General features: G+C 50.9%; 2 protein-coding genes across 7 annotated transcripts in view; both read right to left on the bottom strand.

Annotated features, from left to right (window-relative positions):
- LOC114671785 (uncharacterized) overlaps nt 1-793 on the bottom strand; it is a 57,731-nt gene extending 56,938 nt beyond the window's left edge. Inside the window, exon 1 of the mRNA XM_077960194.1 lies at nt 55-793. The gene's annotated coding sequence lies outside the window, so the exon portion shown is untranslated. The remainder of the gene's footprint in view (nt 1-54) is intronic.
- Nucleotides 794-945: 152 nt separating this feature from the next.
- Nucleotides 946-27,227, bottom strand: part of EIPR1 (EARP complex and GARP complex interacting protein 1) — a 608,423-nt gene continuing 582,141 nt past the window's right edge. For all 6 annotated transcript variants that reach the window (XM_077960189.1, XM_015111610.3, XM_015111611.3 and 3 more), the window contains 5 exons: nt 24,893-24,992; nt 8,602-8,738; nt 5,704-5,871; nt 4,114-4,281; nt 946-1,481 (listed from right to left, as the gene is read on the bottom strand). In XM_077960189.1, coding sequence (XP_077816315.1) covers nt 1,307-1,481; nt 4,114-4,281; nt 5,704-5,871; nt 8,602-8,738; nt 24,893-24,992 — 748 coding nt within the window. In that variant the 3' untranslated portion in view covers nt 946-1,306. The remainder of the gene's footprint in view (nt 1,482-4,113; nt 4,282-5,703; nt 5,872-8,601; nt 8,739-24,892; nt 24,993-27,227) is intronic.

Below are 27,227 nucleotides of genomic sequence, written 5' to 3'. Positions count from 1 at the left end.
GGCCCCCATCTGTGGACCCCCCCTCAGCAGTTGTCCTCTCCCCCAGGACCCCACCTTTTCACCCTTCCCCTATGGCCTCCACTTGGCTGTGAACTCCCATCTATGAAAACAAAATCCAGGACGTGGCCCTCTGGGTGCACAGTGTCCTCAGCAGCACAGCACACGTGCCGGCAGGGGGCAGCGTCCTCAGCAGCACAGCACACGTGCCGGCGGGGTCACTGCAGCAGGAACGTGTCCTTATTGCAGGTTGGGCGAGGCTTGTCCTAGAATTGTCAACGCCCGGAGCTGACGGGCCGGGGAGCTCAGCCCATCCTTCCCCATCATTACGGATGAGGTGACTGGGGCAGCAGAGCACAGAAGTGGCCCTGCAGGGACACCTGGCCAGCTGGAGGCTTAAGGGAGTCGGAGCCCAGAGTCCAGGGCCCGGGTGGCTTCTCCAGTGGGAACACCAGATGCACAGAACAGACCCCGCACAGCCAAGGGAACCACGAACCAAGGCGGCGAGGTCAGTGTTTGAGGATTCCTAAGGAGAGGCACTGATGAGTGTAGGGGCCTGTGAGCGTGGGGTCCCCGACAACTGAGACGTGGGAGCCCAACCCCAAGCTCCCCGGTGAGGGAGGACGGCACCTCCAAGGCCACCAGCCAAGGTGGGCAGGACAGAGCACAGGACAGGCTGCAGGGACCAGCAGAGGCCCAGGACGGGCAGAGCCTGTGTCTACAGCAGTGAAAATGCATCACACCAGTTCAGCGCAGGGCGCGAGCCGGGCGCCCACCACTGCCGCAGCCAGCGGGAGTTCCATGGCCCCCAGGAGTTCCATGCTAGGGCGGCGTGGAGAGCACACGTCTGTCCATCTGCATTTTTCCTGGGTCAGGAAAGAGAAAATGGACAAAGACCCAGGAGATGCAGTCACAGGGCAGAGCTCCTGCAAGAATGAGCCGAGCATCTGTGCAGCGTGGATTTATTTTATTTCATTGTTTACTCTGAAGAGAAAGAAGAGTTACTATTGCAGGAACATTTTTTTAAAAAGTGAAACTCCTAACACCCTTAAAACAGAAAATGTTGTTATTCACATAACAATGTGGGGCTCCATCTCTGCCGACAGCGGCTGGGTTCAGGCGTCAGCTGTGCCGTCGACAACAGCTCCATTCACCCCATTCATAAACGCTGCTGCTAGAGGAAGGGGACAGCGGCTCTCCCAGAGAGGGAGCACCTGGAAAATGAGTCACCGCCAAAGAGCTGTGACTGTTTGGGAACCTGCCAAGAGCATAACCACCCAGTGGAACCTGGATAACTCAGGCCCGGGAGTCACAGCAGGATGTGGTACTTCAGGGCCCTGGGCACCCTGTTGATCACGAGCCTCCCGTCATAGCTCAGGGAGGCAAACAGCCACGGGTCGGCCGAGGACCAGTCCACAGCGTAGACGCTGTCCTCGTGCTCCTCGTAGGTGGCGATGACGTTGTCCTGCAGGGGCTCCTTGCTCCTGCAACGCAACAGAGACGGACGTGAGCTCGGCAGCTCCGGTGGGGCGGCCAGGAGAGGCGCAGGGAGGACGCGAGCGCTGCCATCAGGAGACACGAGAGGTCCCGGGGCCTCAGCTTTCTCCGCTGTGGGATGGGAAGAATTAGAGGAGCCCACGCTAAGGACAGTGGGGTGGTCCCTGCAGAAGCCAGAAACCCTCACTGTCGCCGTGAGGAGCAGGCGTTTCTCAAAAGGTTTATGGAAATCGGCGACATTGGCACGTGGTATCTTGGTTGCTTCTGTCCTTGGCCCACGGGTGCCTGGGGTGATATTCTGTCAGAGGTCTTCCAAGGGCTTCCTTTGCTCAGGGGAAAGATTGGGAGAAGCGGTCACCGTGTCTGGATAACACAGGATGTAAAAACCCCTGTCGCTTGAGCAGAAAGGACCCTGGGAAGCAGCTGGTCCAGCTCCTGGCTGTGCAGGACTCAGAGGCTGGGGCCCGAGGGGCCGTGCTAGGATGGGAGTGGGGCTGGACTGAGGATCTCCCCCCATAACACCAAGAGGAAGACGACCCTAGCCCAGTGGGAACAGCAGGGGCGTGACCTGCCTGGCCTCACCCAGGATGTTTTCCCACCTCGCCTCCCTTGACTGAGTTACCCTCACTGGGAGCCCTGGCCAGGGGATCCTCACACAAGAGCCACCACTTCCTCAGCATACGGCGTGCGCGTGGGGAGGGGCCCTGCCTGGCTCACGGTGGCCACTTTCCGGCGGACACAGGCTTCTCTGGCACTTTCCTTCCCATTTCACAAAAAAATTCCCACTTAATTTGTGTACCGCACTCGAACTGCTTTTGCATTTCTTTGTAGGAAAATGCTTCGCCCCCCCAGCGAGACAGACGGACCCTCCAGAGCTCGCACGGTCTCTGGGAAGTTGGCTTCCCACAAAGTGGACCTGCCAGTGGTCAACTGCTGTGGTGTGACAAATGCCAGGTGCAAACCCTCAGGCGGAATAATGGTTTCCTGACTGCAGCAGGACATCAGGACTGAGGGGTGTCCTAAGACGTCTGTGTAGCCCTGATCACCTCCTTCCTGCCTGCCTTGCTCCCATGACACTGCCGCCCGGAGGACAACTCCAGCAGTCTTCCGACCAACGGGCCCACCGGGCTCCTTCCCTAACAGGGACAGACATGGTGAGCAAGTGCAGACTCCCCGGGCCACTGGCAGAGAGGATGGTAAAGGAAGCCAGGCCCAAAGGCACCAGGAGACCACTGGGCACACTCCACCGTGCGTGTGCTTAAATACTATTCTACGGCGGACTGAGTTTCTAAGGATCGAACAGAAAAACAACAGAGTCTGGCTCACGCCTGTAATCCTAGCACTTTGGGAGGTTGAAGTGGGCAGATCGCTTGAGCTCAGGAGTTTGAGACCAGCTTGGGCAACATGGCAAAACTCTGTGTCTATAAAAAATTAGCCAGACATGGTGCCGTGCACCTGCTGTCCCAGCTAATTGGGAGGCTGAGGTAAGAGGATCACCTGAGCCCAGGAGTTCAAGGCTGCAGTGAGCCATGATCGTGCCACTGCACACCAGCTTGGGTGACGGAGTGAGGCCGTAGAGTCAAGAGACAAACAGATGGGCCCATCGCCATCGCCACTGCAGAAAAGAGTCTGAAGACAGAGATCTTCCCACAGAGGAATCTGAGACCAAGTTCAGGTGGGTAGGGCAAGAATTCAGACAAAAAACAGTGCAAAGGATCCTAAAACAGAGTGACAGACCCCACCCTATTTCAGGGCTCTAACTGTCCAACTTCACAGGGTTTTATTCCAGACCTCCTTCCTCTGCAATCTGGGGCATGAATCTCTGCGGTTGCATCTCAGTCGCGCCCAGTCACCCCCCAGGAAGCAGCTGCCACTTGTGAAGGTGAGCCACTGAAGGACACAGGGGCCCTGGCACTGCACCGCTGACCAGATGTGGACATGAAGAGGGTGCCCTTAGCAATCTCCCATCTCACCTAGGATCGGAAATCAAAGTGCACCGGAAAAAGCTTTGGGAAAATCCAGAACAACGAGGGTATGACTAGAAAACACACATCACGGTTCACCACATTTTGTAGAGTATCTAGAAGCGAAGTAGGACCTGCGTTTGAACTGGGAAGGTTGGCCTGGAGTCTCAGCCCTGCGACCAGTCAGTGGAAGGCCCATGAGCTGATGGCCAACAACCTGACCCCAACACGCTCAAATCCACGCCAGTGAAGACGCCGATTGGGATGCGTCTCTTACAGGGAGTGCTGTGAGGATTGGGATATATTCGTTCTCATTATTGTTCATGCTCAAGTTTGAAGACCAGTGACAGTCTTTTAAATCTTACAGATTTAAAATATTATTATTCTTATTGCATTCGATAAGAATACAAACACAAACACAGAGAGATCTATTTTAAAACCGCACCTAACCCCAACCCACCTGCAGTGCCTCCCATCTGGGCTGCTAATGACGGCACCCCTGGAACTGTGGGTCCCCACAGCTGCAGGGGGGAAGGACAGTGTCCCCCAGACGCACACCTGTAAACTTTCTATCTACGCAGCCTGGCTCGGGAGATGGCTGTGGGGAAAGGAGGCTCTGGTACGGTGTGAGCCGCTTTGCAGTGCATGCCCTTACTTCTCCTCGGAACGGTGGTCCTCCTGGTCACTGATGTCATCGTCGTCTACCAAGTGGCCGAAGGGCTCCGACGAGATGGACACCATGTTGGAAAGGATGACTCTGCTGTCACTGCTGCCAGTGAGGACCAGCTGGTCGTGAGAGTGGTTGTAACGGACGTTCCACACCCTGCAGAGGGCAAAGCAGCTACTGAAATGACCCGTCACCGCAGCAACACCAACAACGCGCCACACCGCCCCTGAGGGCCCCACGAGGCTGGGGCTCACGTGAGACACTGCCAGGCAACCGGCCCCAGTCCCAGGGCCTGACAGAAGGCAGTTTTCCGCTGAGGGCGGGTTTGCTGTAGGTCTCTCGAGTCCCAACAGACAGACAGGGAAGACTAAATGTTGGCTGAAAACTGCAGGAGGAGGAGGCTGATCACTCAGTATTTCAGACAAGCTTTCTAAAACTCGAAAATAAAAACAAAAAAAAACTGCCCCAGAAGCAACATGTGGATTAGCGATATCCTATAATATCAAACAAGCCTCACGGCATGTTCCCAGTTGGCAGTGACTGTGGGTCCTGAGACCAGGGCATGGCGGCCTCCTGGGGCACAAGGGTTGTCCTTGGTTTTGGCTACTGGGATCAGCTTTCTTTCTGGCACGGGTCCTAGAGCCTGGGAGCTTCTGCCTCCCAGTCATGCTGAGGCCAAAACAAGCTCCAGGGCCCGGGTGGCAGACAGTGCTGGGCGCTTGACACTAGGAGGTGCACCCAGCATGGCCAGGGGCACAGGGAGGCCCAGCCACTCAGACCACAGGAAATTCCAGCAAGTCACTGAATCTATCAAAACTGTGCACTAGTAATCCAGGCTTTTTACTTTCTGATTGCAAAAACAATATAGCTTCAGATAAGTAATTCAAACAATTCAGAGATGCAAGGAATGCCCCTCTTTGACTGGGGGAGGATTCCTGAGGAGCTTTTGGCTCTTACTCTTTCAGACATTTCCTCTGCATACCTCTGTCACTCACACTTGTGTACACCCCTGCGTGTGCACACACGTTTTATTTGCATAAAAATGGATTCATGCTGTACATGCCACTGTACAACTTGATCTTTTTACTTAGCAAAAAGTACCAGGCACATTTTAAAACATTCAAATAATATGTTAGGGAGAATGAGTGACCTCGGACATCTTCCCAAAGCCACACAGAGACACTCCACATTCTCCTGACAGCTGCCTCATCTCCGCTGCATGGATGTCACCCAATTTACTTAACCAGTCCCCTAGTGATGGACATTTGGGTGGTTTCCAGGTTTCCGGCCTTACAAACAATGCTGTGTGAACACCTGTGCACATTTATTTTTGCATACTTGAACCAGCACTGTTTCAAGAGAAAACAGAATTTAATGTTTTTCTTCTTTTCCTATGTTTATAAATCACAAACATTCAGATTTGGAATTAGTGTTTCTTTAGGAAAAATAAAACTGGGTTGATTGAATGATGCACAGCAGCACAAACGAAGCTGGTTTGTGTCTTTCCCAATGGCAAAGTAATTAGCAAAATCAACTGCATGATCCCCTCTTTCCTGAAGCAGCCAGGAGCGGCCCTACCAGTGGGAGTGCTCCTCCAGGGTCTTCACGGGTTCGGTGACGTTTCGGGTGTCCCAGAACTTCACCTTACAGTCGTCTCCGCAGCTGGCCAAGTAGTACTGCTTGTTGGGATTGAAGTCAAGATCCCGCACCAGCTGTCCGTGGGCATTCTCTATGCAATAGATCTGGCTGAGGGAGAAGGAAGAACAGTATAGAAAAATAGCAAGCGGATTATGCAAAGCCACTGAGTGCTGCAGGCACGACTGGTTTCCCGGGACCCTGTCAAATCCCCCGGCCCAGGGTGCTCTCGTCTCCTCGGCGTTCCTGCCCTGCAGGAGGAGGCTGGCACCAGCGCCTCCATCCCAGCAACCCTGTGCGGCCGCGCCACGCTCAGCTCTCCAGGAGCTTATCTGTGACCCTCCGGGCGAGCCATGGAAGGGATTTTGCTTTGCAGCCGTTAAAAATGTGACTTAGTATCTTGAGAATGAGAGCATGCCAAAGGGGCTGCAGCCGCCACGGGGACGCTGAGGCAGACGTCTGGACAGGATGCCTGATGCATTTCTGGAAGGATGTAGTGAAGAAGGAAAAGAAAAAGACAGGGAATGAAGGTAGAATATAGTGTTGGGAAATTTTATATATATATATACACATATATATGTATGTATACACACACAAAAATATCTATCTATATACAGATCTCTATATATACAGAGAGAGAGAGAGAAAGTGGGGAGCAGTGGGGAAGGCCATGGAAGCAGAAAGGGGCCAGCTATCTATCTATCTATGGATATATACAGAGAGAGAGAAAGAGAAAGGGAGGAGCAGTGGGGAAGGCCATGGAAGCCGGAAGGGCCGTGTCAGCTGGGCTTACCCTTCCACTGTCCACACCAGCTCCAGGTCCAACACTGCTGGTGGCCAGTGCAACCCACTTGCTCCAGGGCAGGAGAAGGGGACTCTTTGAAATGAGTCACACAGCTGTTCACAGCATATGCGTTTTCACACTCACGTGTGCATCTGTGGGCACACCCACATATGTATGTACACACACACACACACATCCACACGAGAGGGCAGACATGCACACCCGCACTCACACACCTCACTTTGCCCTGGATCCTATGGTCCTTGGCTGCTCCTCGCAGGGTCTGAAGTCATAATATCCTGCCTATGGCCTCTGATGTCATGAATCCCAGAGGACAGGTCATCCGGTGAGGCTGGACAGTGGCTTGAAACAAAAGGTTGTAACCGGGAAAGCAAAGAACCCATGGCCTGGAGCTGCCCAGCGGCCCCTGCCTGCACGGCCTCCCCAGCACTGCCGTGGGCGGGACTGAAATCACTCCTGCATTGTTTACCTTCCTCACCCGCAGGCTTCAGTGGGGCTGATGAGCAATGGGGAACTTCTGTGCCTTGTAATTTGCTTCACTTATCTGAAGACCATCATTGTTCTCTGCTCTCCAAGGCAGATGAACTCAATTCCTTTCATCTTTTTTCTCTCACATTAGAACTCCCAGCCCTAAACCACTTTTAAATCTTCTGGTTTTTATATCCTGCACCTTTTCAATATCTTAATATTTCTTCCCTAAAATATGATACCTAAACCTTTAAATCTTTCAAGGGAAACAGGCAAAGGTAGAAAATTAAAAGCTTGGCAGATTCCTAGGGAACTGGATGGACAGTCGCACGGGCACGACATATTAACTAAAGGTTACTGCATGCTCCATTGCCAGTAACTGTCACACAAAAGCATCACACCACCTAAAAAAGCACCAAAGGCATCCTGGCTCCATGCAAACCAAAGCTGTCTGCAAAAGGAGAAATGACAGTCAGTGAGAAGGCGCCAGGACCCTCTGGGCTGCGCTGGCACGTCCTCACCACAGACACAACACGGGCAAAATGAGGCCACTGCCAGATGTCGCCCATCAAAGCCACGGGCATCTTTTTGTTTGCTTATTTGTTTGGTCTGTAACGTCAGTCTTTGAGTTTCTTGTCTTCAGATACTGAAATTCTTCATATCCTTCAAAGAACCATGCAGACGAAGGACATGATGACCACAGGACATGGAGAAATGGATTTCAGCAGGATGTTCATCACGGGCTGAGTCTGTGGTTTCCAGCTTCTGATCAGGAAACCAAACGAGCCCTCTGCACAGACGTGCACAAGGGAGGAAGTGGCGATTGATTCTTCATCAGGCCCTGAGTTTTCAGAGGGGCCTTGGAACTAAATCTAAAGTTGTGCCCCCACCCTGGAATCAACACGAGTTACTGCATGACATCCGTCTTTTCAGCTCAGTGATAAATTATGGTGTGCTGAGGGGATAAACTGTATCTTAAAAAAGCTTGTGTGGGCTTCCGTTGCCACGGCAACAGACGTGCTACCATCACTCCTTTGCCTATCAAAATCACAACTGGAACGGAAAACTCGCTCGTATTTGTTCCATTAGAGCTGCTGGCTGTTGGGTATAATTACTTAAATGACAAACTATGATTGCCCTATATAGGTGTGTCTCCAGAAGGCACAGCTACGGTCAAGGACGACCCCAGGAGAGACTTAACCTGGGGACTGCAGCTGTCAGCCTGCAGCGGCTCATCAGAGAAGGGCACCCTGTGGTCCCCATCTCGCTCAGTGTTACAAAAGCCCCAATTCCTAGTTTTCATCGTCAACTGCTGTTAATGCAGGGATATCAACATGGAACATTCAACAGCCACCGAGGTGCACCGGTTCCACGGCAGTGGATGTGCTCGCTTAATCTGGGGTGAAGAAACAAGATGAAGATTTATGATTTCCTGCAAGAATGAGATGGAGACAAACCAACCATGCGCCCCTAAATACATCTGGCTCACGATCAGCTCCACCGTCATCCCGGTTCTGCTCGCTAAGGGAGGAGAGGAAGCGGGGCCCGTGCGTGGTGGGCTCACTGACCTCATGCTCCGGGTGTCCCAGCCACGGAGGGTGGTGTCGTTCGCTGTGGCCACCTGGGTGCAGTTGTGATGCGGACTCCACCGTCCCGAGGTGAACTTCAGTTGTCCCTTCCCTCCCAGGGAGGCTGAGCTGGCCAGCTGGGAGTGTCATGATGTTTTCCAAAGGAAGAAGAAAAGCAGAAGAATGTGAGGTCTGTTCAGAAAATGCGAGAAGATATCCTATATTCAAGGACATTACGGAAAATAATTACTGAGAATAATTAGGAAGCTCTGTCTTTGTTTCCTTTCCTTAAATGGCAAAAATGAACCTTTCTTGGGAAAATCTATAAAACTGAGCAGAGCAAAAAATAGAAAGCATATTAATAGACCTCTATTAAAGAGCACTTGCTTGCAAGTATGTGATTAGAGATAATCAACTCCAACTTCAAGGAAAACAATATAAAATAACTCAAACATCTGGCTCTCCCCAAAGAAAGAGACAAAACAAGTCAGGTACACCTGACCGGTTCTGGAATAACAAAGGGACAAACACATTTCGGTCCCTCCGATGCTGTCTTCAGTGCACAGCCTCTTCCCTCCCTTCGTCTCGAGGCCCACACGGCCTTCATGTGGCGTTTAATCAGACCGCCCCAAGCCAGTGAGCTGACCACGAAGACCTCAGCAAGGCCTTCTGGGATTGGTGTTAGAGCTAAAACCTGCCTAAAAGAGGGTGGGCCCAGTTATGAGCCTGGGAGAAGATCCCCAGCTCTCTTCTCTGCCTGCCAGGGATTTCATGCACAAAGGCTGCGTGTGTTGGCTGCGTCATTATTTCAATTTGGGGTTTGAATTTTAATGCAAAGGACGAGTGCTAAAGGCAAGAAGGGTCCAGGTCTGCCCTAGGGTCCTCTGTCACACCTGCCCCCAAGTCCTCCCAAGGGACACAGTTCCCACCACTAATTCTGTTAACTTTCAAACCAGCTGTGCTCTTCAGAGCCCTCTGAGAGGAGCCTGCGGCAGGTGGCTGGTGAGGTGGGCCTGGCCGGGCCAAGGGCAGGTCCAAATGGAGCTGCTAGACAGGCTGTGAGAGGCCCAAGGACCGAGCTGGTGCTGGAGTTTATTCACCATCTCACGAGATTTACCAAGGGGCTTTGCTGGGCAGGGGCAGGGTGGGCGCCCAGGCTTGGGGTGAACAAGGCCTGGAGGTCCCTACAGAGTGAGTGCCCGCTGCATAGACAGGAAGGGGCTCTGCCTGGAAACCACCACTCAGAACGGAAAGACAGGCGGTTCCCAGTGAGAAACAGGGCACGTCTAAGCCACGGGCAAAGGGCTTTCCGGAAAGAGCACACCGGCTGCAGATGCTCCTTGTGGCTCCCAGCAAGAGGCCTCCCAACTTCAGAGGTGGCCACTGGGAGGCGTGAGCTCCAAGACCTGGTGTCCCCCCAGTCCTGTGCAAACAGGCTGTGGGAGAGACTGAGAACTCAGAACAGTCCTGGTCAGAAGCCGAGAAGGACCCTCATCAGTAAGAGACGAGACGCTGCGCTCAGTCAGGGAGAGAGGCCACACCTTCATCTCCCACTCCTAAAGCCGGCTCCGATGCTTAGGAAAAGTTTCTGGCAACTGAAAGCCACCATCATTGCAGAGCCTTGTGATGAAAAGAGGTCAAGAGAAGGTGGGGACACAAGAGACCCATTGGGGGGACAGTGTACCCATGACTCCATATCTGGGCAGAAGTGAGGAGGTTGTGTCTGCATCTAGGCAGCCACAGGGGGTGTGTTCACATCTGGGCAGAGGTGACAGGGCTGTGTCTGCATCTGGACAGAGGTGACATGTGTGTCTGCATCTGGGCAGGCATAGGGGGTTGAGTCTGCATCTGAGCAGAGGTGACAGGGGCGTGTCTGCATCTGGACAGGCATGGGGGAAATATGTCGGCATCTGGGCAGGCATGGGGGGTTGTGTCTGCATCTGGGCAGCCATGGGCGGTTGTGTCTGTATCCGGGCAGAGGTGATGGGGGCGTGTCTGCATCTGGGCTTGCATGGCGGGGTGTGTCCACATCTGGGAACAGGCAAGGGGGTTAGGGCTGGGGTGGCACCTGGGGCCTCACTGAGAGCCGGGAGAAGAACAGCCACAGTGATGGTCAGAGGAACTCTCTAGGAATCGCTTGGACAGGGGCACCGGCAGGCCGAGGAGTGGACCTGTCCACTCCCTCCCAGCCCCAAGTGGATGGCTGCCAACAGGCTCCTTCTCTTGTTTATGGAGAGCCTCCTGCGTGCCCCCGGCCCAGCTCCCCTGTGCCCAGGTCCCTGCCCACCCTGGCCCACCACTTTTATCCCCACAACCAAGTCACTTTCAGGAAGTCAAAGGACGTCTCCTTAGGAAAAGCTCAGGGCTTTTGTTTTACAATATCCCTGGTAAACTATCTGCTCTACTGTCGTATGTACCAACGGTGACTTACAGATCCTCTCTCCACAGTAAGCTGAAGGGCTATTTCTGTTCCATGCAGGAAATGTTAATTGCATTCCTGCTGTGTGGGGACACTTGGCAGGCGTGTGTCCCACACAGGGACCAAGCAGGAAGATGCCAGGAGCACACAGAGGAGGCGGCTGGAGCAGCCGCCACGTGTGGGGCCTCGGGAAGCCTGTGCAGAACTGAAAGGTGGACAAGGGGGCAGGGCAGGGAGGGTGGCAGGGGCAGACACCAGAACGCGCAAGCACATGTGATCACAGCGGGGTTAAGCTTGAGTCATGAACACCAGGCCAAGGCGTGCGCGGTGAGAGTCTGGTCGGCTCACCAAGGCAGCCAGCGCAGCGCCAGGCAGAACGGTGGGGACAGGGCTGGAACCAAGCACTGAACTTGGTGAGGACAGCCAGGGTCCAGGCCAGCTGTCAGCAGGACAGAGTGACCGAACCAGAAAGGCTGAGCAGGTCTCGGGTTATGGGCAGGGAGGCGGGCCAGGGCCTGTGCACTCGGCACAGTGACGGCAGCATGTGCAGCAGCTCGGACGCCAGACTCGAACTAGCACCAGCAAAGGGAAACTGAACCTGAGGAGCCCGGGGTGTCTCAGGACCAAGAGGTGGGAACTACGTTGGACTTTGGGGCTGCCGAGCCCCAGGCACGTGCTCCCACCCTGAGCTGGGCCCCTCTCTCCACACCAGCTCCGTTTCTCTCTTTCTCACTCCGGCCTGGCTCCCGTCTGTCCACAGGGCAGGAGGCAAAGGCACCGGGAACACCAGGGCCTGACGTCCCCCTGACCAGGCACCCAAAGATAAGCCAACCCCTAGACGTCACCCCAAATTCCTGGAGAAGGAGGTAGACTGGCACAGCCAGGCCAGGCACTCGCCAGGAACAATCAATCATGGCGGAGGGGGGGATGTTAACAAAAGAGGGGAGTGCTCTGCTCATAAAATCAGAGGCGCCTCCCACCTTTCTATTTCACTCCATCAGATTTTACAGCATCTCTTCCTTCTCATTGCCTTTCCTTTGCTACAAGGGCGCAGCTTTTCCAGCTGGCGCAGGAGGCGGGCTCCCAAGAATGCTCAGCATGGACCCGGGCACAGAGCGGGGGCACAGGCGCCGCAGGGAGGGAGGGCGTGGCTCCCACAGCAAGCTCCAAGGGACCATGTAGTGTGCATGGTGGCACACAGGAGCCAAGGAGAGGGTCCCCCTCGCAAAGCTACCGAGAGAGAAAGAAAACGGAGCTGGAAAATTCACGACCCTAAACGCTAAGCCACAAGAAAACCTTTAGTAAAAGCCAATTTGGGAGTAAGTCAAAATAAATGTTGCCAACAGCAATGATGGAATACAGTTTCCTAAAGAGAAGAATTGGTAGCAATGATTCAAGTGTACACATTATTTCAGAAACACAGGGTGAGCTAATTTTTGGCTTTAACTTTGGCAACTTACAGTTAGTTAGGTTCAGTGTTTTTTATTTATGTTATTTTATTGTTTTATTTTATTTTGAGATGGAGTCTCACCCTGCCGCCAAGGCTGGAGTGCAGTGGAGCGATCTCCTCTCACTGCAAGCTCCGCCACCCAGGTTCACGCCATTCTCCTGCCTCACCCTCCCGAGTAGCTGGGACAGGCACCCGCCACCACGCCCGGCTAATTTTTTGTATTTTTAGTAGAGATGGGGTTTCACCGTGTTAGCCAGGATGGTCTCAATCTCCTGACCTTGTGATCTGCCCGCCTTGGCCTCCCAAAGTGCTGAGATTACAGGCGTGAGCCACTGCACCTGACCTAGGTTCAATGTCTTAACTTCCACATCGACAATATGAATGAAGAAATACTTTTGTAGTATTCCCTTTAGGTAAACAAAAAACAAGTCAAGTGAAATTTTTTACAGGTACTATTTCAGCTTTCTGAAGACCTGCTTATCAGGTTAATGATTATTCACTGATGACAATGAATATAGTAAAAAAGACCAATAAGCAGATATGATGAGAAGGTTGGATATTGTTTCTAACTAATCAATACTGTGGTCCAGCTAACCTTCTACTAACTGTATTGGTTCATTATGAAACTCTTTAGGAAGACAGAATGCAAGGTCACATTGCTAGAAGGTAATGCAAATTAGGCAGAGTGACCTGGACACGTTCTTGATGACTCGTGCGTGGGAAACGCCATAGGGCCATTCCAGAAAGAGAAGGCCCAAAACCTCGAGCCACGCAATGCAAGCTGAGCCCCCAGCACAGCCATTCTGCCATCCCAATGCAAGCTGAGCCCCCAGCACAGCCATTCTGCAATCCCAAGTTCCTGCATTTCATCAGCTTCTAACCCCGTAAGTGCTCCTTGCAGAAGTTCATCAGCAAAATGGAGCACTGCGTGCGTCCAAAACCCACGGGATAAAACACGTCCGAGCCTTCAGCTTATGGACTTGTCTAGATTTTTGAAAGAGTAAGTTAATTAAGCCATCAACCAACCACCAATTAGCCTTGCAAGTGATCAACAAGTATTTATTGAGCAAGCTCCTCGGCCATGCCGAGTGCCATGATGGCAGACGTGGGTTTTGTTCTCACACTCACTGTCTAGCTGCAGAGGTAAAGGTGTGCAACGAAAAGAAATTACTCAACAAATACAACTCGTTATCAGTTATTCAATGTCAGGCCCTGTGCTGAGCTTTTATGTTCATTTCCTAGTGAAATTATCACAAGTCACATGATGTAGATGTGAATATCCCCATTTGACAGATAAGAAAACTGAGGTTTGGAACAATTAAATAATTGTACAATGTTTTAAAAGCTAGCTAACAAGTGACAAAGCCAGGGTAAACGATAATAATGTACATTGAGATGGATTTCAAAGAAAGTAGAACTCATCCAGGTTACAGTAACTAGGGAAAGTTTTCATGAGGCTTAGGAACTGAGATGGGCTTTACCGACTGAACAGAACCTAAATCAGTGAAACACAGGAGTGAGCCATTCCTGGCAAAAACAAAAGCCGCACCAAGCAGAGAGGCAGGTAACGTAAATAAACCTGATTGAAGGGGAACCACGTGCCCGTAGTCAGACACAAAACAGACCTGGCCAGGAGGCCGGAACAGCACAGCACTGAGTCGGGTGGGAGAGCCCACGGTCGGGGCGCCTCCTCCAGCTGGAGGGTAGATAAAAAAAAGCAGAGCTGGCAGAGGTGAAGCTGTGACATGAGGCGGCTGAAAACCAGGGAAGCTGCAGGTAGAAGAGGCCCATGGTCAGCAGCGTGTGGGATGGCCCCGGACTTGGTGGCCTGTGGAGTCCCTGCCCCAGAGCAGGGCTGGCCTCTAACCAGCACAGCAGGGTGGGGTCCCTCGGCGGATTAGATGAGAAGAGATCTGGGCTTCATCTTGCTGGCTGGGATGAGGCAAGCTCCACACTGCGGAGCCACATGGCCAGGAGCTGAGGGCAGTCTCTGGCCAACAGCTAGAGGAATCCAGGCCCTCAGTCCAGCGGCCCAGAAGGAGCCACATTTGACCAGCAGCAAGCCCAGCCCACTGACCCTGAGACCACAGCCTTGTGCGAGGAAGGCTTCCAGCAGAGGACCCAGCTGAGGTGTGCCTGGATTCCAGGTTATCCACACAAAAGCTGAGGTCACACACGTGGGCCGTGCTGAGCATTTCGAGGTCATCTGTTCCAGCAACAGACAACTAACACGAGGCACTGACCAGAGGTGAGGGAGAAACGCCCCCAGAGAAGGGGAGACCCTGCTGGATCTCGGCAGCTCAGAGGCGGGCTCTGGCCCCCGTCACTCCACAGCTGGGAAAACTAGAGCCCAGGGAGAACGGGCGAGCTGCCTGTGACCACAGCCAGCCGCAGGCAGAAACAGGAAATGTCTCCTGACTCCACTCCACTGATCATGCTAATGCCTGTACTCCCAGGCCCTGAAAACTTCACGCTCACAGGTGCAGAGAAGTCTGGAAGGTAAATTTTAATAAAAGCCTGAAAGATATTTCACCATCAATTTCTGACGGTCTACTCAGGGCAGACGGTACAGTGTAAGTTGTAAGGTTAATCAATCACATTTTTTGGTTTCCTGGGGACACGGAGACAGAACTCAGCAAGAACTCCACGGGGCGCGATGCATGCGGTAATCTTTTCCAGCATTAAAGAAGAATATTCAGTGCTTCCCGGTCCAAAAGCAATGATTAAAGGCGCCCACAAAACTTTCAAGGGAGATGTTACTAATGCCGGGACACGAACAAAAGAATACACCTCCTCACGAGCAGAAGGATGTCCCTGGCATCGTCTGTAGCAGTTCACGTGGAGCATATCTAAGAAGAGTCTCAGCACAAGACTTTGAAAGACAAAAAGCTATACTTCCGGCCATCAACAGCCACAGAGCTGACAAGGGTGGCTTGATTTGGAGGACAGGAAAACCACAGAGAACACAGCACTGCGCTCACAGCAGACCCTACTACGTGCCGGCATGCTTACAGCAGACCCTACTATGCGTAGGCTGCACTTACAGCAGACCCTATTACATGCAGGCCATGCTCATAGCAGACCCTACTACGTGTAGAACTGCTCACAGCAGACCCTACTACTTGCAGGCCGCGCTCACAGCAGACCCTAACACCTGCACGCTGACCAACACCAAGGAAACTGGAGGGCCAGCAGAGGCAGGCACGCACCACCCTCTCACCACGGCCAGAGAACAGCAGGGTGAAGAAACAGCAAGGCGTTTCCAGGGCGCAGGACACACGAAGCACCTGGTGCAGGCGTGTCCCAGGTTGTGCACCCTGGGCTGCATGGCAGGCGGGAGGGGCTGGCTCACAAAATGGCCATGCCCACCCCACCCTGAGCCCCTTCCCATCCCATCCTCAGGGACCGACACTGCTCTGAGGCGAGCAGGAGGAAACTGTTCTCACCAATGACTAGTTTAGACATGACTTGCCACTGTGTCTGACAATTGGACAGAGGCACCTCTAAGAAAGGCCTTCCTTACAGAGATGCAGAGAAATCTGCTTTCTCTGCACAGGAATTGTGGGAGTTTGCATGTGATGGCTGGAACTGCTGCAGCTGCCCCGCAGTCACGAAGGCAGAAAGCAGTCCCACGTGGATACGGCAGCGTGGAAAGATGCACAGCAACTGAGGCCTTGATGCTGTGGAGATGCTGAATCTCTTTATTTCCATACTTCTTGTTACAGCAGATAATAAAGATTCCTCATTTGTTTAAGTCATTCCCTGTCTCCTGCAGCCAAATACATCCTAACTGCTGCACCTGTAATGCCCATTTGAGAACGCCAATGACACCTCTGGAAACTTCTCTTCCCTATCTCTGGTTGGGAATTCCAGTCCCAGCTTTGAACGTGAATACCCCGAGCTTGAATCTCAGCTCTGCTTCCCAGTAAGCCACCATCAGCAGATTACTTAGTCTCTTTGGGGCTTGGCTACAGCTCCCATAACTCACGTACAGCATGATACTAAAGAACCCACCCTGCAGGGTTATAAGGATTAAAGGAGATAATACATGTCAAATGTCCAGACAGTGCCTAGCACGTGGCAGGCATCTTAAACATGTTTTTCTTCGTCTTTACTATGACTCAAAAAAACAGCACCTTGGAACATTCCGAAGAGTTCTGAGCGGTCTCTATGCAGGGCGAACACTGACACTGCCTTCTGGAGCACTAGGGTCTGACGGAGGCGATGGAAATGAAATCTGCTGCAGTCCCTGAGGCCCAGCACCACCTTCAGGATGCAGAAGAAAAAGAAAAGGAAGAGGATCTGGGGAGGGCTGGGCTCTCCTGGCAGGACACCCAGGCTCTTGTGGTGGGATACCTGGCTGCCGGGGCTCCTGTTTCCAGATGGCAGGAGCTGGTAGCACCAGGGGCCAGAGAAAGGGTGGAGGTGGGTCCTGCCAGGGTCACACAGCAGGTAGGCCCTTGGCCCTGAGGGATGCTGCACACCCAGCTTGAATGGGACACAGAGCCCCAGCAGGCTGCAGGCTCCCACACACCATCAAGGGCACCATCTCCTGGGGAGACAATGTCTGAGGTGCACAGAGCTGACCCCCATGAGAGTCTGCAATGTGGCCTCCTGGAAGAGTAGCGCCTTCCTGTATTAGAAAATGTACACAGGGCATCAGCTGTCCCCATTAGGTGACAGGACGGGATGTTTTAAACTTATTTTTAGTTTATTTCTAAAAGGATTCTATTTGCAGGACGAATATAACTAAAAGGGTTTTTTCACTCCTCCTTTGCTACACCAAAATCTAAGCTCTGTTTCTGGAGAAAAACTGTGTGTCTTAAACCCCAAAATGCAGATTTGACCTCAGTTTTACACACTCAAAATTGGAAAGGCCATGAGTACAGATCTGAATTTTTTTTTACCAAGATAGACTAAACTATAAAAAATATTTCTGCAACCCCAATTAGACATTAGTGATCTGTTAGAGAGGTGGGTCTAATTAGAGGCAATTCTTGGGAGAGGGAAAAAGATCTTTTCAAAAGAATAATGAGGGCAGAAAACACTGGGAGCGGCGCGTCATGAAAGCACGCCGGATCCCTCGTGTCTGAAATGTCATGATCACTTGCTGACTTTGGGGAAAGTCATTTAATTATGAAGGAGACACAGACTGCTTTCTGCGACCTCAAGTTCTGTCTTGCCTCTGCACGAGGGTCTTCTTGGTGACCCTCCTATTGGGTGACCTTCGCCCATGGCCCAGTGTTGGAGATCATGTATTACAGCTGCTCCGTCCGCATCCATGTACCCACGCACCCATCCACGTGTCCACCCATCCGCCCGTCCATCTACCCGACAGGCACACACTAAGTGCTTGCTGTGAGAAACGCTGTTGTCCTGTAACCTGTAATTCCACTGTTAAATTGACACTTGGTCAGGCCCAGGAACATGTCCCAGGTCACACTGTTAAGGAGTGGCAGGAAGGGGACCTGGTTTTGCAGGCTGCACTGCCGCCCCAGCTACAGGAGGACTTACTGCCTCCAGGCCTCCCTCGCCGCCCCCAGCTTAGGTCGTCCTGGACTCTGTGCACCTTCCACTGACCCGTGCCTGTCCCAGCTATTCCAGCAAAACCTGAAATCTTACATTCAATGCATCATCTAGATACTGCAGGCCCTATAACCACATGGCACATTAGAAAAGGCAGAGGCTCTGTGTTGGCCATCAAAGCTCCAGCAGCATGTCACAGCTCAGGTGGCCCTCGGACATGGCAGGCACTCAGAACAGGGTGCTGATAGAGAGCTTGTGCCAAAGCTCCCCAGGGTGAGCGGCTCCCCTTTCTTAAAGACGCCTGGTTCTAAAAACACACAATTTGTTTTGTATCACCAGAAAGAAGTCTTTGAAGAGCTTGGGAAACAGACGCTCAATTGCTCTCTAGCAACCAGAGCCACCAGCACCCCGCCACTTTTGTGTTTTAATGAATTTTATTCAAGATCTGAGTGGAAGACTAAAAAGAAAATGCTAGTGCGCTCCAAAATTTTAAAATCAAACTATATACGTAGTTTTATGATATTAAAACTATGCAACTTGGTAAATTATACTATGATATCAAAATATGCAACTTAGTAAATCACTGACTACATATTTTCTTAAAGATAATATCCAAATATATATAGATATATAATATATAATGTATATAAAAAACAAATGTCCAAAACATAAATTTCACTGGCCATTGTCTGAAACCCCTGGCTATAAAGGTGACATTTATTTTAATGACAAAGTCTCTGCTCAAAATATTTTGGAATGTCTTTTTATGAGTCTCACAAGGAAATCGGTTTTCATGTGGTTTTAACCCGTTTTCCACTAATCGGCTTTTGCAAAGCTTGCCTACCTATTTTATTTACCAGATTTTGTTCCAATCAACTTTTTCCAAAAATCAAATTCATGCTCATGGGACAAAATGTCACTGATCATTCAAGATACTCAAGTAAGAGCAAGTTATCTGAGAACCTCACAGACCTGAAGGAGGACAGGAGAGGTCTGGGCAGGCAGGCGCCGCTGTGAACACCTCTGTGCCTGGGTGGGACTCACTCCCAGGGCATCAGACGTTACCTGCAGCCCCAAATCTGGCACTCAGACCACGTCACCTTCAGAAACTTCCTCTGCTTCCATTAGCTTTCCTCATCTGTCAGTTGGGAGGGGCCCAACTATATGACGACAAGGTCTGTGTCTCTGTTTAAAAGGACTACTTAAAAATAGTGAGAAATGACCATGTGTTGGGAAAAGTCCTCACTACCCTCTCCAAAGTGAGCTCACTGAGTATCTGTTGAATAAATTTGGCCATGGCATTCTGGTATGCTGGGGGCGTGGCTGACTTCTTGCAGTCATAACTCAACACCAAATCCCCCAGGACACACTCGGCAGGTCCTTCTTCCGTGCGCGAGGCCCGCGGCGGGTCCTTCTTCCATGCGCAAGGCCTGTGGCGCGTTCTTGCATGAGTGAGGCTCGTGGCAGGTGCAGGCGTCTGGGGCCATCCCTGCTCCCCGACTCCCGTGTTCCTCCTCCCCACACGGCCTCCAGCCTGGGAATGACGGCACACACAGGGTCCATGCACGCTCATTTGGAATGTTTAGATTCTTCCCTCTAATTGCACAAGGGAAGAGCTCTCATATTATCAAGGTCTCCAGAAGCAGGAACAACTAGTGGAAGCGGGTGACCGGCACCATCTTTTCCGGGCCGCCTGCTGCCGGGAAGGCCGAGCGTACACCCGCTCCGTGTTTCTCTCACTAAGTACAATGAAAGCCTGGACACTGCACATACAACAGAGGGTGATTTGAAAGTTGGAGAGAGAGGGCAGGCCCACGAGGGGCATGAGGAGACACGCGGTGGGGCTCCCTGGGGTCTCCTTCTGCCTCATTCACTCCAGACCTGGAGCGGAAGAAGTGGGCAGCCAGGAAACACCACCAAGTAAGGCCCCAGAAGAGCCCACTGAAAGCCACGTTTTCAAAAAGGGGCAGCCGAGTAGGACACAAAACCCCTAGACAGTAACCATGTACTCCAGACAAGCAGCCCAGAAAAACCATGTCCGTGCTACCCCCACAACAGGGAAGCCTGGACTCCGTGTCCCCTACATGGCGAGGGTGGTGGAAGGAGGCCCAGACACCTTGTGCCTCTTAACCAAAGTGGACCATGACGTCACTGTCAAATGCACAGCCATCAGCCCCTCAGGAGAAAGCAGGAGACGATCTTCAGCATCCGAGTCATCTCAGCTCTCAGCCCTGGGACAAGGGACAATGCATAAAAGGAAAAACTGACAAACTGAACTTCATCGACATGGAGAACCTTCCGGACAATGGAGCATTACTCAGTGATAAAAAGAAATGTGCTTTCAAGCCATGAAAAGACCTGGAGAAACCTTCACTGCTTATTACTAAGGGACAGAAACGAATCTAAAAATCATCCACACTGTATGGTTCCAACTCTGTGACATCTTGGAAAAGGCAAAACGATGGAGATGGTGAGAACGTCGGGTTTGCAAAGCGCTTGGAGGGAGAGCGTGAGGAAAGAACCATCGTTGGGGCACAGAGGATTTTCGGGGCCGTGAAACAACTGTGTGTGACACCACAGCGGAAGACAGGTGTCAGGACACATTTGTCCAAACCCACAGAACGTCCAGCACCAAGAGGGAGCCCTAATGTCAACGAGGGGCTCTGGGTGACGGTGATGTGCCCATGTGGGTTCATCAGTGATAACAAAGGTCTCACACCAGCGGGGGATATGCTGGGAGTGGGGGAGGCTGTGGGAAATCTCTGTATCATCCACTCAATTTTGCCGTGAACTTAAAACTGTTCCAAAAAAAAAAAAAAAAAAGAGAGAAACTTTTACTCTGAAAAAGACCCTACTAAAAAAAGGAAAAGAAAAGTGACAGAATAGGGAAGAACATTGCCAGCCGCCTCCACCTCTCAGGAGCAGAGACCTAAAACGCGAAGGGAACGTCTTCTCATTCAGGGTGAACGCACCCGTCCCACCCACATCTGTTTGTCCAGAACTCAGTCCACGGCCACACCCGGCTACAGAGAGGCTGGGAGTGAGGCTTGTCCTGGTTTGTATTGCCACAGAGGACAGGAGACAGACGCTAGGACAAGGAGGTGCCCCTGAACACCCCCACGGCAATGACAGCCACATGCAGGGTGAGCATGCTTGATTTCTAGACAAGAAAACAATGTCCGCAGGCGAGTTGAGGAGGTCCCGGTGCTGCTGTCCCATTCTCCGTGTTCAGGTCTTCTCAGGGTTTACCTCCCCCTTCTTTTTTTTTTTTTTTTTGAGACGGAGTCTCGGTGTGTCGCCAGGCTGGAGTGCAGTGGTGTGATCTTGGCTCACTGCAACCTCTGTCTCCCAGGTTCAAGCAATTCTCCCTGTCCCAGGCTCCTGACTAGCTGGGATTGCAGGCACATGTCACGCCTGGCTAATTTATTTTTATTTTTAGTAGAGACGGGGTTTCATGACGTTGGCCGGGCTGGCCTTGAACTCCTGATGTAAGGTGATCCACCCGCCTCAGCCTCCCAAAGTGCTGGGATTGCAGGCGTGAGCCACGGCGCCTGGCCTAGCTCCCACTTCTAAGTGAGAGCGTAGTTTGGGTGAAGGATGGGAGGAGAGAGGACTGTAAACTCCCCATCGGTGCTGTGCTTATTACCTGGGTCATGAAGTCATCTGTACACCACACCCCTGTGACATGCAATTTACCTACGTCACAACCTGCACACGTACCCCTGAACCTAAAACGAAAGTTTAAAAATAAATAAATAAAATTTTAATAAAATATCAGAAATAAAAAGACAATTGAATCCACGTATGGGCACGTTGCTGTGAACAGGAGGGTGGCCGCTGGAACCAGTGGGCAGGTTCTCCACACGAAGTTCTCCACTTGAACAAAACAAGCTTCTTCCTTTCCTCTGCACTGTGTCGCTTCCAGTTTGGAGAACGTGAAAGATGAAAACAGAACAGGCTCTCCAAGCTGCACTGGCAGGGGCCACAGAACCCACCAACCGCCACCAAGTTCTGAGCCCCTCCCCACGAGCCCTGACATTAAACTCGGCTTCTGCCCACTGCTCTCTTGGTCCCCAAAACACAAACACTGTTTGCATTTACAGACACCCTGAGCGTGGCATTGCTGCTGTCGCTAGGAGCACCCCCAGCTTATGTTTGTTTATCTGATCCTCCTGCGGTGCATTTTAAACCTCTGATTAGAAACTTTCCAACAGAAACACTGTGTTCCTGAAGCACACTCCCTTCCTTCGAAGAGGTGCTGTGTGTCACGCCGAGCAGATGGCACTCTCTAGATGGCCACCTTCAAGGAGCTCCTGCTCTCCTGTGTGAACAGAAGGCAGAGGTGGCAGCGAATCCTCAAGCAAGCTTCCTTCTTCTGGCTTACTGTCGGCTCCTTGACAGAAGCTATTTATTTCATGGCGAGTGAAAGCTGGGAGAGGCGAAGATGAATGAGCAAGCACAGACACAGGGCGGCCATCCCTCTGCCCTCAGCGGGGTCTGTGGCCCCCACGGAACCTTCCACTCCAGGCCTCCCCTGAGTTCTGCTAATGATTATAAATGGCAAGGAATCTCCGATTTAATTGCAAAAGGTAATGATGCAGTGAGCATGAGATTAGATTCACCACAGAAGGCAATATCCTCAAACAATAAAAAAACATTGAGAAGCTGGGTGTGAAGATGGCTGAAATCGATCGGAAGGTTTCTGTATTAAATACTGTAGTGGAGGGTCGCAAAGTGATATTGACAGAACTGCTGACAGTGGATAAAAAAGGGGGAGAGAAAACTAAATTGATCTCTGCAGAAAATAAGTTACAGATTAATCACCCTACCATGAAATCCATTTGAGATGACCGAGGCTCTGAAGATGTGTTCACAGTTTGATTACAGAATAGGTCTCCAAAGTTGGGGCAGATGAGAACCTGCCGCATCCTAACGTGTGGGACTTGGGGTTTCCTTTCTTCCTGGCAACCTCCCTGAGACGGCGAGCACAGTAGGTGTGCAGAAGGCTCCAGCCAGCTCTTCCCACACCAGGAGCAGAGCCCTCTCCCCAGGTGTCTACACCAGGAGCGGGACCCTCTGCCCAAGTGTCTACACCAGGAGCAGAGCCCTCTCCCCAAGTGTCTGCACCAGGAGCAAAGCCCTCTCCCCAGGTGTCTACACCAGGAGCTGGGCCCTCTGCCTAAGTGTCTGCACCAGGAGCAGAGCCCTCTCCCCAGGTGTCTACACCAGGAGCTGGGCCCTCTGCACAAGTGTCTTGCCTAAAGCCTACCATGAGCCTGGCGTTTTAATAGGAAAGTATTTTCCTCTTTCTTCCTGGAGGTTTACGGTTAAGTGGGAACGCCCTGCGAAAACACAGAGAGGGAAGGGACAAGGAAGGCATCGCCTTCGACCATGACCAGGACTCTGCCAAATCTCCCGGAAGGTGGAGACTATGAACATATCTCCCCGGCCTGCAGGTGTGGTCCACAGGGGTCAATCTCAGGCATGAGATATGATTCAAGTTTCCTGTTTTATCTTAAAAGTTTGTGTGAAATTTGCATTCTACTCCAAGATATGAAGCTATGCCTTATATTTAAAGTTTCTCATAAAAATAATAAATCTCTTCCTTAAATACCATTGATGCTCCGGGTGAATGCCCAACACTTAATTTCACAGTGAAGGCTGTGAGACTCCCTTTTGTCCATTCAGAGGTTTAAAGCTTTAACAGGACATTTAATATTTTTAAGTCTTACTTCTGTGCCACTTATTAATAATGATGGATCATTATTCATGCCACCTCGTCAGCCTAGAGGGGTGAGGAAAGGACTTATTGATATTCTAAGGCACCATGAGGGAGAAGAGCTAAAAAAACATGTGAGGAACAAATAAATATAAGATGAGGCCATCACTGGAGAAATCTATCCAATGGATGCTTGCGCGATCCCTTTGACTGTGTGTAGGCAACGCGGCCCCCGAGGCATAAATGACATTGTAAGCGCTATCAGTTCAAAGTTCTTCCCTTTTCTCTTTTCTAAAGTGGTTACTTTGACATAAACAAACGCAATGAAATTATGAATGCATGTAAAAACCACATTTTAAAGCAGAAAATTTTAAGAAATCAAATATGAAAAATATATATTAATATTTACTCTGTGAGAGACAAAGTATTCAAACGATGCATATTTAAAAGCAAAACTCAACCCAAAGAAAGTGCTAAACGTTATTTTCATAACTCATGCAAATACATGAAAAGAGCGAGGCACCACTATGAAATTAAAATGTTATAATTGCTCCTACTTAAAGTATGATTTTACCCAAATATACTTTAAGAATCCATTCATCAAAAGGACAGCACGCTTGAAACAGTAGAAAATACTCCTGGGCATCCCACTCCCTCCTTTGCTCAAAGTGCAGCAAAAGGCAGATGTTTTGCAAACAGCTGGGTTCTGTGCGTCATCTCTCACAAGCCCTGAGTGACATCTAAACGGCTTTCACCTGAAAGACCCCATCACTCAGTTCTTTGATTGATGATTCAGTCTGTTCATTAACTAAGGTCAAAATTCTAAACTGTTGTGAATCAAGAATTATATTCTGAATTTAGCCCAAAGGCCCTATTTATTTATTTATTTATTATTTGTTATGATACTTTAAGTTCTAGGGTACCTGTGCACAACGTGCAGGTTTGTTACATACGCATACATGTGCCATGTTGGTGTGCTGCACCCATTAACTCGTCATTTACATTAGGTGTATCTCCTAATGTTATCCCTCCCCGCTCCCACCACCCCAGGCCCTGGTGTGTGGTGTTCCCCACCCTGTGTCAAGTGTTCTCATTGTTCAATTCCCACCTATGAGTGAGAACATGCGGTTTCGTTTAAAAATACAAAAACAAACGCTGTGTTGTTCCTTTTACTCACCACAGCCTGGCTTGAGCTTTCCTGTAAATCCCACAGCAGGATATGGTTATCGGCCAATGAAATGATTTTCTTCCCATCTCCCATTGGCTCCCACACGACACTAAGAGAAAGAGAAGTACCAAATGTTAACATAAACATTTGAGATACCCAGGGTGGTAGCTGAGAGCTGTGATACACATTCTTCGTGACGCAGGAACTCTTTTCCTGGCCTGTAGTCGCTAGAGTATTTATCACATTGTCATCTGGCAATGCTGACAACACTTTTATTGTCTCACTGTGATGGACTGAATTGTGCCCCCCCCCCAGATTCGTGTGTGAAAGTCCCAGCCCCCCACCCGGTGTGACGCTGCAGATGATGATCCTCGATGTACACGGGGGCTATGTCCCCACATCCATCGTAAGTTTAAAACCCCGCTGAAAATGCAGTGAATGTCAGAGCCAGCCTAGCCTACCTTAAACACGCTCACAACACTCACATCAGCCTACAGCTGGGAAAATCATCCAACACAAGACCTCTTTTATAAGAAAGTGCTGAATATCTCATGTAATGGATTGGATAAAATGGTTGTATGGGACTCAAAATGCAATTTCTACAAATGCATAGTGGTTCCATGCCATTGTAAAGTCAAGAAGCCATAAGTCAGGGACTGTCTGTACTTGAAATGGAACCTTTGGGAGGTGATTAGGGTTAGAGGAGGTCATGAGGGTGGGGCCCTCGCAATGGGACTCATGCCCTCATAAGAAGAGACGAAGAGGCCTGGAGGGCAGGCTTCCTCTGTCTCTCTCCATCACGTGAGGACACAGCGAGAAGGCAGCTGTCTGCACATCAGGAAGGGAGCCCTCACCAGGAAATGAATCAGCCAGCACTTTGATCCCAGACTTCCCGCCCCAGGAACACATTTTCATGTTGACGCCACCCAGTATGTGGCACTTTTTATGGCAGCCCAAGCTAAGACACTCACCAACGTGGGCTTCATCAGGAACTAAGGAATAGACGCTGACCAGCAGTGGCCAACGAGACGTGAGGGAGGCCTGTGGGGGCTGGAGGGTGGAGAGTCTTAGGGAGGCAGAGGGGAGAAGGTGATTTGCACAGGATGCCCACATCCTTTGCAGCGATCTCCTTAGGCACGCAAGGATAATGGCAAAATACTGGAGGAGATGGGAGGACAGAGTTTAGAGCAGGGCAGAGGAGCTGCCACCGGCCACACCAGGCTCAAGGTCTGCCCTGCCTTTGACGTGAGGCCATTTCCTAATGTTTGAGCCAGTTGGAGCCACAGTTTCCCATCAACTGCAGCCAAAGCCATCCTAAATGATACAATGTGTATTCAGTTACTCCACAAAGACCAAAATCCTCTCACCTCTGCAATAAAGCCATAAAGACACCAAGAATTTTTCAGTGTGGTCGCAAATATGGATCTCTGTTTTCTCTGGTGAAATTCTTAAACGCTTACTTACAAAGAAGGGAATTTCATTCCATGTGATTCAACTTGGGAGTAATTAAAGACATCAATAAGGTACTACAGTATTTCTTTTTTTTTTTTTTTTTTGAGACGGAGTCTCACTCTGTCGCCCAGGCTGGGGTGCAGTGGCCAGATCTCAGCTCACTGCAAGCTCCGCCTCCCGGGTTTACGCCATTCTCCTGCCTCAGCCTCCCGAGTAGCTGGGACCACAGGCGTCCACCACCTCGCCCGGTTAGTTTTTTGTATTTTTTTAGTAGAGACGGGGTTTCACCATATTAGCCAGGATGGTCTCGATCTCCTGACCTCGTGATCCGCCCGTCTCGGCCTCCCAAAGTGCTAGGATTACAGGCTTGAGCCACCGCGCCCGGCCACACTATTTCTTTTTAAACAGAACACAATACGGATTGATTGAGGACACCCTCAAGCATACCTCCCTTACACCATCATCTCGAGACTGTCCATGGAGCTATTATTACTTGTAATCACATTAACATCATTCAAAACCACAATCTCTTTCTCATTTGTAGCTTAAGGAACACACAGAAAGCTCACAGTACTGTGATCAAAGGCACACCACGCCTACATTAGACCAAGAGTTTATTGTATCTTATCTAATCATAATCATAATAAACACATAATATGTAGTAAACAAGACCAAAACTCTATCGCTAGGATGCTGAAAAACCTGCTCCAAAACCCACTGCTCACATCCAGTTAAGACAATGGCTGATCCTAATGGTGAAGATACTTGTTTGGAGCAAAATGATGACACTTCTCTCCGTAGCCCAGTTACTGCAGGTAAACACAGGTAGAGTTCGAACAGCTTGACAATGAATTCCAAGGAACGAAAGGAATGCAGGGAGAGAAGGATGTCA

Source organism: Macaca mulatta, chromosome 13 (genome assembly GCF_049350105.2).
Source record: "Macaca mulatta isolate MMU2019108-1 chromosome 13, T2T-MMU8v2.0, whole genome shotgun sequence".
Taxonomy (NCBI): domain Eukaryota; kingdom Metazoa; phylum Chordata; class Mammalia; order Primates; family Cercopithecidae; genus Macaca; species Macaca mulatta.
This window is presented reverse-complemented; position numbering and strand designations above follow the sequence as displayed.